General features: G+C 41.0%; 1 protein-coding gene across 2 annotated transcripts in view; it reads right to left on the reverse strand.

Annotated features, from left to right (window-relative positions):
* cdh23 (cadherin-related 23) overlaps positions 1–18,527 on the reverse strand; it is a 201,466-nt gene that overhangs the window by 150,636 nt on the left and 32,303 nt on the right. For both annotated transcript variants that reach the window (XM_042222847.1, XM_042222846.1), the window contains exons 4-6: positions 7,299–7,441; positions 6,937–6,984; positions 6,484–6,576 (exon numbers count right to left, since the gene is read on the reverse strand). In XM_042222847.1, the coding sequence (XP_042078781.1) occupies positions 6,484–6,576; positions 6,937–6,984; positions 7,299–7,441 (284 nt within the window). The remainder of the gene's footprint in view (positions 1–6,483; positions 6,577–6,936; positions 6,985–7,298; positions 7,442–18,527) is intronic.

Below are 18,527 nucleotides of genomic sequence, written 5' to 3' on the forward strand. Positions count from 1 at the left end.
CTGGTGCAAATTACTGACCTCTGTCATCATTTTAAGTGGGGGAACTTGCACAATCGGTGGCTGACTAAATACTTTTTTGCCCCACTGTACATGTAGCCAACACGTACAGATGCTGTCAGATTAAATCGTGTATTTGAAAGGTCTAAAAAACACAAAAGTGCCATGAGAGCTAGCACTCTATCTTCCTCTGTCTCCTATACACACATAAACATTAACACAAGCAGCTACAAAATATGGAGGGACTGACAACATGCGTAGCTGTCTTCTATGTTGGCAAAACTCGTCAGAATTCACAATTCTGCTAACGGAGTGTTAGAGAGAAGGAGAGTGCCAAAGGCAGGGTGGGGGTGGGCACAGAGAGGTGGGAACCACAGACTTGAAAGAAAGGGAGAGAGGGAACGACAGGTTGATTTATTCAAAGAGTGAGGAGTGGGTGAATCAAACTTTAATGGCTTTTGGGAGTGCACACCGTTCTCCCTCTCCCTTCAATCTTGCCCCTTTCCAGGCTTTCCTTGTGCGCTCTCACCTTACTTTCTTTACTCCTCGCTTTTTCTCTCCCCTTGTCTCCCTCTCCCCGAAATACACTTTCCGATGGTCACTCGCAAACATGAGCCCTCCCTTTTTTTGACAGACAAATTCTCCACCCATCTCTGCGTAGCACACAAATCAAGGTGCTCTTCATGCTCAGCGGGATAAAGTAAATGACAGAAAGATAAAGAGAGGAAGAGAAGGTGATTTACCTTCACGAATGGCAGAGTATGTGATGCCCTGGCACTATGTGTTGTGTTAACCCTTGGACTGGAAAGGATGCGGGAAAAAATTGGTGTACAGGCTCGACAATCTCTCTGACAACTCCCTTAAGTAGCTATTTTGTCCAGAAAGGCTCACTGAAGTCTAAAAATTAATCAGTCAAAAAAGAAAAGAACCTATTCCATTCAGAAAGAGCAATGCAGACATGAAGTTCAGCTTACCTATTGCAACACTTCAGAAAAGTAGGCATGATGTAAACTGTTAGCTGACAACAGAGGACAAAACATAGATCTCAATTTTCCACTCCCCACACCCAGTCCTCAGTGTTGGGTGTAAGGCGTATTAATGTGCCACGTGCTAATTTTTGTCATTACATTACAGATACAATTATGTTGTTACTTGCAAAGTAACAAAGTAACAAAGATTCTGCCCCTATCTGCACGTTGGGCAAATTAAAAAACATGGGTTTTTTTCTTCTGCGCGCTTGTGCTACAGTCAACTGATGTCAGATGTGTGTGAGGGCAGGAAAATAAATGGTGGAGCAGTCTACTGCAGAGATATGGACTTACTTTTAAGGACAAGAGAGTGATAGTAAAGTGCAAACTGTGATCAAGATGGAAACGACTGCATTATACTGTTGACAGAACTCAAGTCCGCTGAAAGCATTTGCACAGACAGCGAGCTAATGCAAAGCTAGCCAAGAACCCAGAGTGATAAAGATGAGTGCATTCCCACCCCGGCCCAGCAGCCAGAGCCTGAACTTCAACAGGTAAAAAACAGCAGTGATGAGCAGTCCTGTTTATGTTTCTGAAATAGAACCACTGTCTCAACTGAAGTGTCTTTAGGCTGGTTTTGATCGTTGCGTTGCGTTGCGATATTGTCGGTTTTGTGTTCATAGGTCCTATGTGTGTCCTCATTACGATAGGGTCTGGGACAGTCTGTTTGTATAACATCATTATGAGCCAATGTGTTTCAGGTCATTTTATAGATTAACAAGAGAGTAACGTAATGAGCAGTGTAATGAATGACTTTCTCTGGTGAGTAATTAGGTAACGTACTGCACTACTTTTAAGAAAAGTAACAATTACCCCAACACTGCCAGTCATATTATTCATCGCCTTTCTGCCTAATTAGTTACGAGATTTTCAAGCGGACTTTATACTATTTGCGCCAAAGGCTTTACGTGGTTAGAAATCATTTTTGGTTTTTCTCTACATTTCGAACAGCATCCCATTTCTTCTCCAAAAATGGGGACGTACAACTTTTCCCTAGGATTAGATTCTGTGCACCAAAACTGTAGAAAGTGGAAAGTTATAAATGGTGCCTTAGGTGAGTAAAATATTGACTGCTTCCCATTTAACCTTCTCACTTTATCCATTTTTTTCCTCTTTCTTCATAAATCCCTCCATCCCTCCCTATGGGGCTCAGGGTCTTAGTGTCAAGCAGAATTCTCTTCGAGGCCTGCGCCTGTCAACCAGCCACCACTCAGCTCTGTAACCACTAGATTCAATTTCACCATAGGAGAGACCAGGAGAGATGATACTAATATAATTATGGGCCAAATCCGACTTTTAGGAGGTAAAAAGAGAGAGAGGGGGAGAAAATGAAAGAGAAAGGGAGTGAGTTTGCGAGTTTCATATCGAAAGCAGGTGTGTGTTTCTGTGCAGTGTGTTTGTGTTTGCGTGCAGTGCATATGTGGGATATGTAAACACTCAGTAACACATATTTCATGAGGATAATTTCAAAAGAAATGTATTTCACAACAAGCAAGACTTTTGTTTTCAAGTTCTCAGACAACCTTGCAAATGTAAAGATATAAGGCATCCATATACTGTATTTGCTTTTTAGGCTAAGATATTTTTTTCTTACCTGGTAAACAAATTACCTTCAGATGCTGCAACCCGCTAAGATACAGGGCAGAAGGTGATAAAATAGTAGAGATTGAATTTCAGCTTTCAGAAGTGAACAAAGGCAAAGAAGAAAGGAATATAACAGATTTGTCTATGTTCTACCTGACAGCGACAGAGGGCACATCAAATAGCAGGTGCCTCTGCTTTGCTGCCAAAGCCTACATCAAGCACTAAACAGCTCATTCGCAGGCATAATAGGAGCTCTCAAACACCCTCTGCCAATATTATCTAAAATATGAGTGCATTTGCCTCTGTGTTTGTGTGTTTAGCATGTGAAATGTCTTCATGCTATCCATCTCAAACCTGTGGGAGAAAGTAGTAGCCAACAACGGAAAGCTAAAACAATGAAGATTTGAATTCTACACGTTTATAAAACAAACGCATAAACAGGTAAAACCCTCTAATTAATCCAAAATATGAGAAAGCAGATAGATATTTGTCTAGCTAGAGTTTCTAAGAATGAGTCCTAATAGTATATTTCTATAAAAAAGAAAAGAAACAAAAACAGGCACAGCAACTCCACGCCAGAATGGAGGGCTTTTCTTTCTTTAGATGTCTGACTTTCACCTGAAGGGTTTCCACCTTGGGTTGTTCTGCTTTATATCATCAGCCATAGTTCATCAGAGATTACCGTAGGTTAGAGAGGGACACTGAGATATGGCTGATAGAAAATAGAGGCTGAGGAGGGATTTGCTCACCTGCCTGACATACCTGAGAGACAGTAAACAGATAAAGTTTGGGTATATATCACTAGGAGCCTCTTGCCTGTCTGCTTGTTTGCCAATACGTTTAATCCATTTATGCACCGCATTACAGCGCTGGTCAGAAGTCGGCTATACAATCTCATGTGCATCATTACTGCGTTATCCAAGACAGGATTCCACTGCATTGCATATCTACTGTAGGGAGGGGTGAATGAGAGTATTGACTAGAGGACGAAAAAGATATGCTATCTGAATTCTGCAATATTGTGAGTGGAGGGCTCAACCAAAATAAAAAAAAAGCACATTTTACTATAGTGATGCTTTGCAGGGGTCATTGGAAACTGAGTAGAGATAATGGCTATAAACTCTGAATAAATGTATCTGTGTGAAGTGTATATATATATATATATATATATATGTGTGTGTGTGTGTGTGTGTGTGTGTGTAAGCGAGAATGACAAAAAGATGCTGGAGAGAACGAGGATTAGATGAGAATAAATGACTAAAAAAATAAAAAAGAAGGAAACTGTGTTCAAGAACAAGGATTGTCTGAACAGCAGGAGGTGGCACAGACTGGGCGCACTTAACAGAAGCTGTTTCTGGTGGCGTTTGATATTATTTCAGTGGCACTGACCGGCTCCCGGTGGGTGAGTGTAAGGGTCAGGCAGCTGAGCTGAGGAGTGTGTGAGGTATTGGGAAGGTTGGTCTTTAAATAACGGATGGGCTCCAAATTGCTCAGATCTCGGTGCTGCACAGACGCACACTCAGCAAAAGCTTTTGAGCTTGTCAACAGAGGGCTCCCTTTATAGAGGACTATTTGTTGAGTTTAGGAAATGTGAAAAAATGCTTCTCTGTGTGTTGTACGTTCACTCTGCCTTCTCATCCAGTAATGGATTTGTGTTGTAGCCCATCTGCTGTTCCATCAAAACATTATTTTAGGTAATAGTTGTCGCTCTTTGTATCCGGTCTCTGCTGCTGGCTGCCTAACTGTGTGGATGCTGTAAATCTGGCGAGCTCATTAGCACTGACAGAGGGAATGCTAGCAGCCCACCTGCTCCCCTTCACCCTCTTTATGGCTCTACAAATTAAAATGACATTTACACACACTCTCTGCTACTCTGCCTCCTGCACTGCTCACCTTGCCACTCACATTGCTTCATCTGGACAGTGCCGTCGAGCCTCACTTCATAACACCTCCTGTCCTATTTCTTCGAAAAACCCACGAGAATCTTTGTGTTGTTTCTGGTCTTTTCTTTCCGTCCTGCGTTCTCTGTCACTTGCGGTAAATCTCATTGTTTGAATCCTTTCTTTGTCGCCTCTGCTTTGTTACTTCTGCCACTCTTTCATCCTCCACACTCATCGCCGTTTCCCATCTTCTCCTTTGATGCGCTGATGGCACTTTAACCCGCAGTCATTGTGGCATGTCCAGTGAGTGACAGCATGATGAAGTGATGTTGCAGCATGTTTGCTTTGCCCGCTAAAGGTCGCTCAGGGTCACGGAAGTAATGAGGCCATAAAAATGCAGGTAACTAAAGTTGCTGAGAAATAATATAAGGTGGCGAAAAGGGTAGAGGAAGGAGAAACAGGGCAAAATGAGGAAGAGGCTGACTTGAAATGAAGGAAAACAGTTGCCAAAACTGGCAAAGGATTTAAGTGGAAAAGAGAGCGGCTTAATAAAGAGCTCTGTGCGTACAGATTGGACTGTGTGCTGCATTGTGATTGCAACGCAGTCGTGAAAATATGAATGAAATTGCAGTGTCTCATTTTGTCGAGCAAAGTACGCAGTTTAGTTCACTGAGATGTGTGATAAAACATATTTCACTTGCATTAGTCTAACATTGTGTTTGCACACACACACATGGTTTGCATGTTTTTTTTTCAGCGATGGCTCACTTTACAGGCTTACACTATTTCCAATGTAAAGAAATGCTGGGGAAAACTCGGATGTATGTACTGCCTGGGACTACACTGGAGTCTGATTTATTTCCACTCTCTATAGCCTCAAACAAATAAGCTTAAATTTTTTAATCAATAGGATGCCAGGATTGACAGCAGTAGTAATTCAGTAAGTGATGCAAGGGAACTAACAGTATGTGAGTGACTGAGGGTCAAACGCAGCCCTGTTTAATGGCTTTCTCAAGGCTAAACTGAATCCTGTTGTTTGCAGAGCTTGAAACGTCTGCATGTGGACTATAAGTGAGTCCCACACAACTTAGCGGCGGTTCAATGCAATGGCCTGAGAGAATCTTCCCTGGTGGGTGATCTAAACAGCCTCGTCTAAACAGTCCTTATTTCTCCCATTTATTTGCCTGACTTTATGGATTGGGAGAGAAAAAGCCAGTGGCTTTGAAGATTTGGTGAAGACTCACAAAGGGGTATGTGCTCAATATAAACACAACAAGACTTGTGGATGTGTATGTGTTTGTGTGTGTGTGTGTGGATTTCAGTCCCTGTTTGAAGTCCTCCACTCTGGCAATTACTTCATATCAAGGATTAGATGAGGGAGAGGGCATAGACGAGACACAAAGATGGAAAGAAGTGAGAGCTGAGAAGGAAGGTAGCCGATTCAGTGGGAGGACAGAGAAAGGAGAGAATAGAGATTGAGGTTTGCACTGGAGTTTTCTCTTCCCTGCAAAGGAGGCTGTACACATTCTCTAAACATTAGCTGGAAGACAACTCCTGAAATCGTGGGAAGATCACAGGTGCAGCAAAACACTGCTATTTCCAGCATGGCAAAGACCAAAATGCACTATGAATAGGAGATGATCACCATAAATCAGACGTAGCCACCGTGCAGATACAGCTGTTGCAATAGGCATGACGGTGAGGTGAATTTTATTTATGTTTTCGTAGTGTTTCTGAAAATTCATTGCAGCTCTTTGTTTTCCAAAGTTTTCATCAGTTTGAAGTACAGATTCCAGAGGAAAATGTTCTTCTACTGGATTTAAAGTTTTTTGTTTACTTTGACATTGTTTTGATGTTCAAAAAACCAGCAAATTATACAGAAATTGTCTTGCATATGATGACTTTTCTTTTTCATGTATACCAGAGTAATGAATAAAATCACAGTCTCATTTCCACTCGAGTACAATCGGTAAATAACGTCCGGGCATCCTCACCTCTGGAATATTGACAGTGTATGGCTGCCCATGGAAGTTTGGGGCGTTATCGTTCACATCTCCGATCTGGATGTTAACTGTGTCTTTGACCACCTGGGGAAAGAAACACCTTGGTTAAATAGTTCCAAAGCCACTGCCACACGTTTCCTGACAAAGAGTCAATGTAAATGTGACACAAAGCCACAATTCAGAGTCAAAGAAAACAGGACAGGTGTGTGACAGATTTCTCGCTGGGGAGAGTAGGTGGAATGTCACTTGTTTCAGCAACTATACTGTGTTGAGTCGGACAGGTGTCATGTAAGGAAGAGAAATAAGGGTAAGTGTAAAAGTGAGAGACTGAAAAAGAGACAGATTGCAAGGCCTCTGTGTGATATGAGGTCAGGCTATATGCAGGATGTCAGCGTGTGAAGAAATGTGTCACAACTATGAACGCAGTGCAAATCGGTCTCTTACCTCTTGATTGTCACTCACGTAGAATTCGACCTGCATCTCTGACTTGGTCTGGTGGAGACAGAGATCTATATCAGTACAAAATTTGCATAGACATGTAATGCAAAGGAGCAGAGCAGAAAATCAGAGACAGAAAACAAAAAGGAGCTACAGAAGCCACTCTGAGCTCGACGTCCTTTGTGCTTTTCCCCTCACATTGTTTTGCACTTTTCGGGACTCTTTCATCATTTGATAATTTACGCCGCGTATCCTATTTTCAAAATTGTTCTGTGTGTCTTTTCTTGTACCCGGTGCATTTGCTTTGGTAATGTATGAGCGTGTGTGTAGCATTTAGTATGTGTGTGCACGAGTTTGTTTGTTTGTACCTCACGGTCGAGTTGCTGTCGAAGCCAGACCACACCGGTTTCTTTGGTCACAGCGAAATACTTCATGGCCTCTTCTCCTGAAACCCCATAGATGAGGGGTTCCCCTTCAGGATCATCTGCCTTCAGCTGGGCCACCGATGAACCTGTCAGCGAGAGAGTCAAAGGTCAGAAGTCCTGCAAAGTCAAAGTAGGCATCAACAAATTTTTAATGACTGAGCCAATTTAGAAAGCGCTGATTTGTGAGAGCACGCAATTCCTGAATATTCACACAAATGCAGTTGTCCTGTCAGAATTTCCAATTTGCATGCTACATGTAAAAGTTAGCCTTGCATTAAAAATTGATCAAAAAAAAAAAATATATATAAATAAATACATCAAAATAAAATGCAAAAGAGTTAACAAGGTACCATGATTGTGACAGAAACTCTGACTTCTCAACATTATATTCAAGGAAACCTACTAAAAAAGAGAGAACCACAACAACTATATGTTGTAAAACTCCAGATGTCCTGGTAGTGTAACGGCTGAAGACGACTTGAAAACACACAAAGGCTCAGCACAAAGAAATGCAGTAGCGTGCAGGAGCAAAGGATTTTTAATTGGAGCTGCAGCAGCTCACGGGCTTCATTCATCATAAACAGTAGAAGCTGGCTAATCAAAACCAGAGGTGGCGTGCTATCATAAAGGTTAATCCGCCACGCTGGACAGATGTATCATGAGGCTGTGTTTAAGAGCGGCACAGAAGACGGTATCAAGACCTCCAAGCTGGTTGGCAAGGCTCATTACCCTCCAGGGTCAAACTGCCTGAGCACAGCATTGTAAATAATATTATATATATTAAAAAGAGGCAAGGTTTTCCTCACTAAAGTCCAAAACATACAGTACATAAAATACTTTAAGATACCAGTCACTGTCACTTCACAGATACCTAGTTTGAAATTCCTATTCATTTCTGCCCTGTGCCTCTGATCTGTCCGGTGACAGACTTTGCCCGTGTTTGTTTCCTGCCTCTCAACCTATCATAGCTGGGATGGGCTCCAGCACCCTCCTCACTAGCTGCATAAGTGCTTGGGAAAATGAATGGATGGACTAGAGCAAGAACCCAGCCAAGCCAGTGTATTTCCCTGGTCCCAAGCCCAGATAAATGTGGGTTATGTCAGGAGGGGCATCCGGCAAAAATCTTTGCCAAATCAAACACACGGCTCATCAATGATCGGTCGGGGTCCAGGTTAAGAATGACCGTCCTCAGTGTTGTTGGCCAACAGGGTGCCGGTGGAAACTGTGCTTGTGTTGGCCAAAGACAAAGGCGGAGGATTGTTGTCACGGGTTGGATGACATGGAGGGAGATTAAGGGATCGGCCGAAAGAAGAAGAAGAAGAAGAAGACTATACCAAAACACTGTGGGCTTATCTTTGCCTTGTAACTGCTATTTGTGCTCACACTGTTAATGCAAAAAATGCTGTTTGTAAATTCAAAAATGTGAGAATTTATCCTAAATGTCAAGACAGGATAACCTCACGGAAACACAGAAACTTAATCTTGGGTGTAATTTTCTTTGACTGCCTCTTGACCTCAGGGTGATATATGCTGAGGTAAGCATTTGACTGTTAATTAGGAACAGGTTTGTTTTTTTAAAATGAGTGCATGGACAGAAGAGAAAATAAACAGATCATTCAATAATTGCACAGACACAAACACTTGTCCCCCCTCCCTGGCCAGACAACAGAAGTGAAGCCAAACTAAATCAAATCTGTCACTTGCGCACCACACTGCTTAATACAGTGACCAATTAGGCTTCACAATCACACACCCCTCTCGTTTTATTAATACACCCCATTTTCTTATGAAAGGGTGGCAAAAATGACTAATTAATATAACGATTTATGAACCCCTCTCATTGCAGTCTAATGAGATTTATGCAAATTCAGCTGCTTTCAATATGAGTTATAATTTGGTTGAAGACGGTGCAAATTAAGCATTTTACCCCATAGTCATCAATAATAACTGTTTTTTTTCCTCCTCCTTTTGGCCCTCTCGACTGTGAACGAATTGTCTGCTCCACGTGGGTAGACATACACTTGAGTGAAGGATAACAAATGTTCATTTCAGACTATGTATGAGAGACAGTCTTGTGGAAGATTAACTCTTACTGCTGAGAAGAAAGATGAACCGAGACCAACTTACTGAGAATATGAGTTAGATTCTCTGCCCTGATTAGACAAACGAAGGGCTGCTCTAGATGCTAATATATTATATCACCAAATATGTGTGCAGTTATATATTATTGCAATAAATAAAATTTTTACATAGAGATTTAGTGCAGAGACCAATAACACTGCCTGAGAACTTCTTTTCTGGCTCCTGTGGGTCAGTTTTGTTTTATTAACAGATTTTTTTTAACCTTGCCTAAGGTTATAGACATTAACAGAGCAAAATGGGTGTACTTAGATAAAGACAATAGGATCTACATAATTTATTTTGTCCTCAAATATGGAAATTTCTGAGGTATTAGGATATTATACTTTGGTGAAAGACATTCTTAGCATAAATTAAGGTAGAAAAAAGATTTAGACATTTCAATAAACGACAAATTGTAGAAAAGTGGTTAATTGTATCATTTTGTTTTGGTTTTTTTCTTACAGATTTTTGAAACACTGTGTTTTTTCATTTCAAGTTAGATTTATGCTGTGTTAGTTTAACATTAGGATTCATTTTCAGGATTGTGGGTAAAGAAAAAAGGTGTAAAATACTTTGGGTCGTGATTTAGGTTGAAGTATTAACATGTAAGGTGAATGTAATGTTTTGGTTAACGTAAGGCAACTAATGGTTATAGTTTAGGTTGGAGTAAAGAAAATGAATGTAAGTCAGTGCAATGTCCTCTAAAGTCACATATACACAGCTGTGTTTGTGTGTGTGTGTGTGTGTGTGTGTGTGTGTGTGTGTGTGTGTGTGTGTGTGTGTGTGTAGCGTAGGTATCCCTCTAATGCTTATCTCTAACACTGTGACACCAAGCCCTTTTGCCTGACAAATGATGCTATTTAGCAGCAAGTGATGCCAGTATTACTGTTATGAATGATACAGTGCACATTAATATTGCCCCCTCCCCACCCCTTCTAGTCTGCAACACTGCATTCATGACAAGAGCAATGGGCGAGAGGAACCATCTCTCTACTTCACCTTTCTCTCTACGATTGTCCTCGGAACCTCTTACTTCCTCACTTTTCTCTCCACTTTTTGGTTGTATTCACGTTTGTAAAGTGACACTAAAGTCACAAAGTCAGAGACATCGTCATTACCAGGACAGCAAGAACTGCCATCATGAACTTGATCAAGATGCTTTGTGTGTAAATATAACTAACAATCAGAGAGAAAAAAGTTAAACAGCATAAAACATAAAAAAAAACCGAAATTAAATCTAGCCTCTCATACAGCATCCTACACTGCTGCGACCAGTGAATCACAGCACAGATCCTGAGGGACACCTTGTGCATATCTCTGTGACATCCGCTGCTTCTGGCAGCATAGGAATGAGAATGAGTGGGTCAGAAACACAGCAAAGGAAGGTAAGCCCACAAAAACATCTAGGGACTGAACTGAAACAGCTACCACATCTTGTTAGATTTGCAGATCAAGTATCTGAGACTTTCTTCTTAAGACCCCACAAATTTCAGATTACTCACTCAAGCTGTGATGGTTCCATAAAGATGTTGATTGAATGTTAAATAAAAACACTTTCCACCTGCTTACAGAATCAAAGAGGACGGATACCTAACTGAGAAGCTTAAAGAAAACAATGAGAGCATTTAGGTTTAAATGTCTGGGCTGGAGTGTGAGATGGCCACAATAAGGAAGCAGCGAAAAATGAGGGTAGATGTTAGTGGAAGGGAGGAGGAAGAACAATGATGTTTCTTAAAGGGAGTAACAAATACACCCCATTACTGCAAGCACTTTCCCAAAAGCATGAGTTCGTAAAGACAAACCATTTTTGCTTCACTATGTCAGGACTGAAATTCACACTACCATAAGGCATAAGCCTGAAACTGAGGAAGAAGAGGAGGAGGAAAAAAGCAAGGAAGACTTGCCAACCTATAGAGAGCAACACCTGGATGTTTTACTGAGCCCAACCTTTTAGAAAAGGCATGGGGGCCCGTGGGGGGAGCTAAATCAGCCGCTGGAGGACATCAATCCCTGCTGGATCAATAAGAGTCGTGCGTGTTAGACGGGGACTAGCCTCGGCCCTGCCCTGGGGCCTCAGGCTTGGGAAAGAAAAGGGGCTGTAGGCCAAAGCCCTGTTTATTATGTTGGTGACATCTCTAGACCTCTCGTTCATCTGAGTTCTGATTCACTGGGACAGGCACTGTCAGCACTGCAATTTCAGGCATGCAGTGAATTATAGCTTTAAATTTTATGGAGCACAGAGGCTTAATGGATATATGGGCAATGTTCAGCTGTCTACCAGCAGGGGCAAACAAAAAAAAAGAAGAAAAAAAAGAAAGAATGGATGAAGCCACCTCGAACTATATGAGATTGACTGACTGTGCAGGATGGTGCTGGAGAGAATCTTGATCTTTACCTGCTCTGTATAAATACTTGATGGGTTGTCTTGAGGCAGGGCCAGTAAGACTGAAGTCATGCAATCACTTGGCTGATGAGTCAGTATGATGCCACTCATGTTACTGCACTGTCTATCCGCTGACAAAGAGAGCCTTCAAACACATCAGCAATGCCAAGCTGAAGCCGCGCTGCCTCACATCAATCACTGCCATCAAAAATTCACACAGGCAAACACTGTCATAAGTTAACTGGCAGCATGAGCTAATTTCATACAGCGCACTTCTACTTTAAAGTGAAGCATTTGCCACTTTATAGATTACCACGTGAAGAAAATTTGAAAACAGATTGTGGTGAGAAGCAAAAAAAATTTCACATCTGTCAAACAGAACAGTTGTGATTATGAGAGTGTGACTCCAAGCTACAGTGCCGTACACTTTTCAGCATCACAGATAGCAAGCGCAGAGCTAAAGCACAAAAGCAAACGAGAGCATGTGCAAATTATATGCCATTGCAGCACAATGCAAGGACGCAAACACTCATATCATAAAAAGCGAGAGCGAGAGAGTAACCTGAATGAAGCAACAGGGTAATATCCGATAATGTTGTTCCATAAAGCTGTGCTATAAACTTACACACATACAGAAGGAAATTCTACTGAATATACTCGGCTGCAATAGCTACCAGCAGTCTCTGTTTGTGGTATATCTGACAGTGTGGTAACAGAGCATGCACACCCCAATGCACCAGTCCCTATTCATGTATATGGAATATGTGCTATGGTGAATCTTGTTAATCTGACCTATTACTGACTTTGTCTTAGTTGAGGTAAATACTGTACTGTGACGCTGAATTTTAGAAAAATCTCAGTCTGTCATGGACATGATACTGAAGAGGTAAGTGAGAGAGACAAAATCAAGATGAAAAGAGTTTGGATTTTAAAGAAATCAGGTATGCAAAACCTGAGTTCTGCATACTCTGGTCATTTATATTTTATGTTTTATAGAAGATCCGTTTTGGTGCTGAGATGTGGACAAAGAATTTCTGGCCAGTGTCAGTATGTGAGCTGAAATCACAGAATACCTCACATGCATGTGGAATATTTCTATATTCACCATATATAAAAATATATAAAAAATACGGAAATAAGGACAGAATATGTCCCCAAATCAGATATTGAGACTCAACAATAATAATTTTATCAATTTTTTTAGACCACTTCCCAATGTAAGGTTCATGATACAGTCATGTTTTTAATGGTTAATCCACCTGTGTGTGCAATCTCTTGAATCAAAACGATAATTTTTGTTGGTATGCATACATTTTCACATTTACAGTTTTACAAAAACTAGTATTTGATTAAATCAACAAATTACGGTTATTTACCTGCATTTCTGGACAGAAAAAAGTTCAAATAAACAACAATATATAAGTTTTAAACACATTTTGGAGTAATTTCTAAAATATTTGCATTTTCTAGTCTTGTTGTGCACTGTAGAGATGATATGTTTAATACTTTCATGTGTTTGTAGCTGTCTTTCTTATGAATTCATTATATATATCTGGAGCATCAGACAGCAGCAGGATCCATATGAGCATTTCTGAAACAAGGGAGGTATTAATTTGTTAGTTACAATAAATGATCAATGATATGGGGAAAGAATTGATCTGGATGTAATAAAATAACTTTTTGCTCTTTTCCACACCTCACACAGGTGAGGTGCAATGTGAGATCCTCACAACACATCCTGAGTGAGTGAAGAGACATAAATGGACTCTCAAGCATCAAGCACAATGCACTTCTCAGTTAAAACCCTCGGCAGTCATAGCAACGTACAAACTTAACTCCATCAGTCAATTTGGCTCATGTGAAACACTTTGAGACTAATTTATGAGTCAGATTCCATCAAGGGATTTAAGCAGTTTCAGACTCATGCTTTTAAGAGACCTCTTGGGGGCATATGCAATGAGTTACACCCTTGCCACCAGTCAAAAACACAGCAAATGAATCTTTCTTCTATTCCTTTAGAAATAAGATGGAAATGAGTTAAAATCAACTCACTGCTGCTTTCTATGCCCACGGTGTTGTGCGCTTTGTTAACGTCTACAGATACAGGTTGCCTCGGGGAAGCCAGTTGGACGTAGAAGTAAACTAAACAGATCTACCTGGAATGACAATAGTGTGGTGGCCAGAAAATAAGTGCTTGGACCTCCATTTCCATATAAAGAGCGAAGTACGTGTTTGGGAGGCATCTTTAATAGCTGAAAAAAGGATGCATGCTGTTAGTTTATATCCCCGTAGGATGAAAATAAATACGGAGACTGACAGTAAAACCTTTTCCCCCACGGTGGTCAGTTAAATAGCTAACAATAAAAAGATGGGAAAAAAGAGAAAATGGCTCACCAATAATGTTTCCAAGTCTTTATGTCTCAAATAAACAAATGCAACCCATTTGTAAATTGAAAACTGCAGAGGACTACAATGTTCCTGTTGGGTAGTGGACACAAATCACAGCTAGAACCCTTTAAAGGATGTTATATCTGTCTGCTGCTGCAAAACAAAGTAGATTTACCACACAAAAATCTTCCCAAAAGTTCCTCTGAAACAAAACATTTGCCGTATTCCATTTCATCTTCCTCTCATTCATTTCTTCAGCTTCCTTTCTCCTGTATGCACGTGTACTTATGTTTAAGTGTTCACACACGTGCTGGTGACATCAATAACTGCGATGTGGAATCGAGCCAAAGACAAATTGTACCTTGAGTCTGGCTTTAAGTGACTCCTGTGTTTCAACAACATACACCATAAGAGTCCTTGAGAGGCTGTGTATTAATCCGACAGATTTATGACTAAATCTGTCACGGATGAGCGGACACCCTCTGCCTTTTCTTTAGCCACTCCTGAGAGAAATACACGCCTCCTAAAGCACACACTCAACATCTGTGCGTATAACTTTTGTGTACAGCCTGAACATACTCAGTAACACAAGATAAACATATTTATAAGCTATGAAAATGTAGAAGTACTCATATTGATGTACATTTCCTGTGGAACCTCTGTTTAAGTGATTAATGAAATGTCTGAGAGAAGCACAAAGAAACACGCAGTTTGACTGTGAATGTAGCATATGTAGTGTACAGATTCATGGCTGTCTTCTATAGAAAGGAGGCAATCGCTATTAGAGAGCTTAAAAAGGAGGCGAAGTGTACTGGAAACAAATGGTTTGGGTACCTGTTCACAGCTTAAAATAAAAATTCTTCCTCACTATGCTGTAACCTTGCCAAAACAGAACAAAGTCAAAGTGATCCGTTTGTTTCCTGTTGAGATTCCAGAAGAAGAGGCATCAAGGTTTTTGTGTATTTTAAGGTGCACAATGATGAATGTCATAGGGAACTGCAACTCTGTGTTATGTGACGGCTGTGTGCAGGCAGGAAAAGGACCCAAGGTGCAGACTCCAGAGACAAACGTAAACTGAAACAGCTTTTAATACTGAACTCAAACAGAACAAAAGTAAGAATCCAAATAACTTACACAGGCAGACAAAACACACAGCAAAATAAACGGTAGATCACAACACAGACACAGAGAAACACAGGGCTTAAATACACAGAGGGAGCAATCAGGGAATGGGTAACAGGAGGGAAACACAGCTGGGGCAAATCAGGCCTAACGAGACAAGGGGAAGCAAAACCAGATACATTAACCTCAGACAAGGACCTTCAAAATAAAACAGGAAACATGACACAGACTGAACTAAAGACACAGACTCACACGCACTGCAACAGAGGAAACAAAGACGTGGGACCAGGGCAGACACAGACACTGACTGGACACGGGGATATAGCAACTAAGGATACACAGAGACGCGAACTAGACAAGGGGATACAGCTGACAGGGGAGACAGAGCAACTAGAGAAGACAGAAACATAAACCATAAGACAGAACTCAAAGAAACCAAAGACTAGAAATAATAAATAATATAATAAACTCAAAAACCCTGGGTCAACGACCCAGGCATCCTAACACTCTGATTATTTTAAGTATATTTTAAAGACAAAAAGAAATAATTCACATAAAAGAATACCATTAGAAACTCTAGCAAATAATTTTTGAAGCTGACTCCCGTCCAGACACGAATCATTGGTTGCCTTGCGTATGATAAGAGCGATCGCACGGCGATCTGAGGAAGAGGCATTTGATTGGATGTCCGGCTCAGGATTGGCTTTCTAATACACCCAAATGTTGAAGTGATGAAAACACTGACTGACAAGGCTGTGACTAACCAATCACGCTGAGAAACTTGGAGGACAGTGAAGGACATTAGTGGACAGTCATCCCACGCATTGGTGAAGGGGGACAGACCTGTCACTGCAAATTCACACGCAGCTCCATTCGGTCTCCGATCACACAGTAAAGCTCTTTGCTCTTGCTATTTTCTGTTCCATCCCATCACAGTCTTGCTGTTCCCCCACTCTCTCTCTCTCGCTTTCGTTTTTTGTCATCCTCTCGTCACGCTCCGTCCTGCTTGTGGAGGCCAGACAGAGGGACACAGGCAGCGCTGATAGGAGTGGACAGGTGGCTGTGTGCTGCTAAGGCTTCTGGAGTGACGGCTCAGCCAGCCTGGCCTGTCGTTGTCACAAAAGCAAATGCCTGCCCAAAACACACACATCCAACCCAAACCGCACCAGTCCTGCCAATATGCCAAAATGTCCATCAACAACGGCACTTTGTGAAGAATGCCCAGTTTTTTCATTTTCTTTCTTTCTTCATGTCTTGCTCTTTTCATCTGTTTTTTCTTGCTAAGCTCAATTTTCAAGCCAGTTCTTATTCTGTTGTTTACCTCTCGTTTCTCTCCCTACATGCCCTCCTCTCCCACACTGGCCCTCTGCTGACCCCTCCAGGACTGACTATTACCTCAGAGTAAGCTAAATCATGGTCGGGTAATGGAACATGCCACTTTCACCGTGAAGCCACACACACATAAACACATCCACACTAAAACAAAAGCTTCTCCCTTTTGACCTTTTCTCTCCCGTTTACACGTTTATCATTTGTCCCCTGTATTGCTGAAATATAAGGTTGATGTTGTTTCTGTCAGCCCTGCGAATGTGGATGGAGATGTTGGGGGTAAGGCAGGAGCTAGGGTCAAGAATGAGGCTCTGGCAAGTGAGAGGTGAGCTAAAGTTCTTGTTGTCACTAATATGGAACCCTTCTGAAATAAAATAAAAAAATGTCCTTCTTATTCTTTTTAAAAAAAAAACAAAGAAAAAAAAGAAAAAAGAACAACAAAAACTGAGACAAAATGCAGAAGTGTGTGAAAAAAACTGAGTGATGATCCAGTAGAAAGACGGCCTCATGTTTGACTTTAGAACACTGTGGTGTACAGAAGAGGATGCCCAGGTCCTTTTGGCTGTGAAACAATCCCAAATCATCATCCCTCCACCACTATGCTTACTGTGACGTATTTGTCTTGATATGCTGTCTTTGGCCATGATGCACAGCACCACATTTGGAGAAAACCAAACATCTTATCTGTCCAAAGGACATTGTTCTAGAAGTTTTGTGGTTTGTTTAGATGCAAGCTTGCAACCCGTGCTGCAATGCTCAGAGAGGATTTCTTTCTCCAGGCAACCCTTCCAAACAGGCCATACTTGTCCAGTCTTTTTCTCATTGTACTGTCAAGAGCTTTAACATTTAACATGAGGCAACATTCAGCTGAGGCCTGTAGAGTCTGTAGCTTAAACTCTACAGGCCTTTTTGCAATTTCTATGTATATATTGCAAGGAACTGCATGGAGACATGTTGTAGACTAAGATGAGTTGCACTGAAGTGCATTCTAGTTCCTGGAAAGCTTACAAAATGCCCATGCTTTAAATATTTATTAAATAACTACCAAGCTACCTGAGCACCTCAGGTCAGTAAAGTAATTATTACTGGTAATACTAAAGCTGCCAATCAATAAATACTTGTCATCCTCTGTTATGTGGCATGATGTTCAAGAGAGGTTCCAAGTACAAGACACAGTCTGGAGAGGTAATGAGGAAATGTCTTTACTGGCAAAGCACAAAAATTAGAGAAACAGTCCAAAAGGTACGAGCAAAAAATACAGAACCTAAAGGAACAGGATTCATGAGGAACACTGCATGTACAAAGACAAGACTATATACATTTACAAAAGAGTGATTACACAGTAAAACAGGGCTACATGTAAAGACAGTAAAACACACCTGTTATTTTATAAAACTCTTCTCAAGTTTTATAAAAAGCAGCTTAATGGAGACTTGTCTGTGGAAATAAATGTTTGGTTTTTTTGTTAACACTGAAAATACCGAAAATGGTGTTGAAGTATCCACTTCAGTGTCTATCTAAGTGTCCCGCCTTGTCTAAGGAACAGTTCCAGCTGAAATGCTTCAGACAGCAATGGTAACCTTTCTGTTTTTATCAGCAAGTTCTCAAGTCGCAGATATCTCTTAACAGCAAAGGAACAACACAACTTTCTCAAAGCAAAATTGGAAATCTTGGAAGTAGCATTGATGCTGACCGTCCATGCTGCTAACTGTCGACTTCCCAAGTTGCCACCGACATGTATGGATTGGATGGGTTGTTACCGACACCTGGAGAAATGTCAATAGCACCCTGAGAAATATATTTAGTTTGGAAAATGGTGATGTTTTCAA

Source organism: Haplochromis burtoni, unplaced genomic scaffold, assembly GCF_018398535.1.
Source record: "Haplochromis burtoni strain Fernald_Lab_line unplaced genomic scaffold, NCSU_Asbu1 Contig_96, whole genome shotgun sequence".
In the NCBI taxonomy this organism is placed as follows: domain Eukaryota; kingdom Metazoa; phylum Chordata; class Actinopteri; order Cichliformes; family Cichlidae; genus Haplochromis; species Haplochromis burtoni.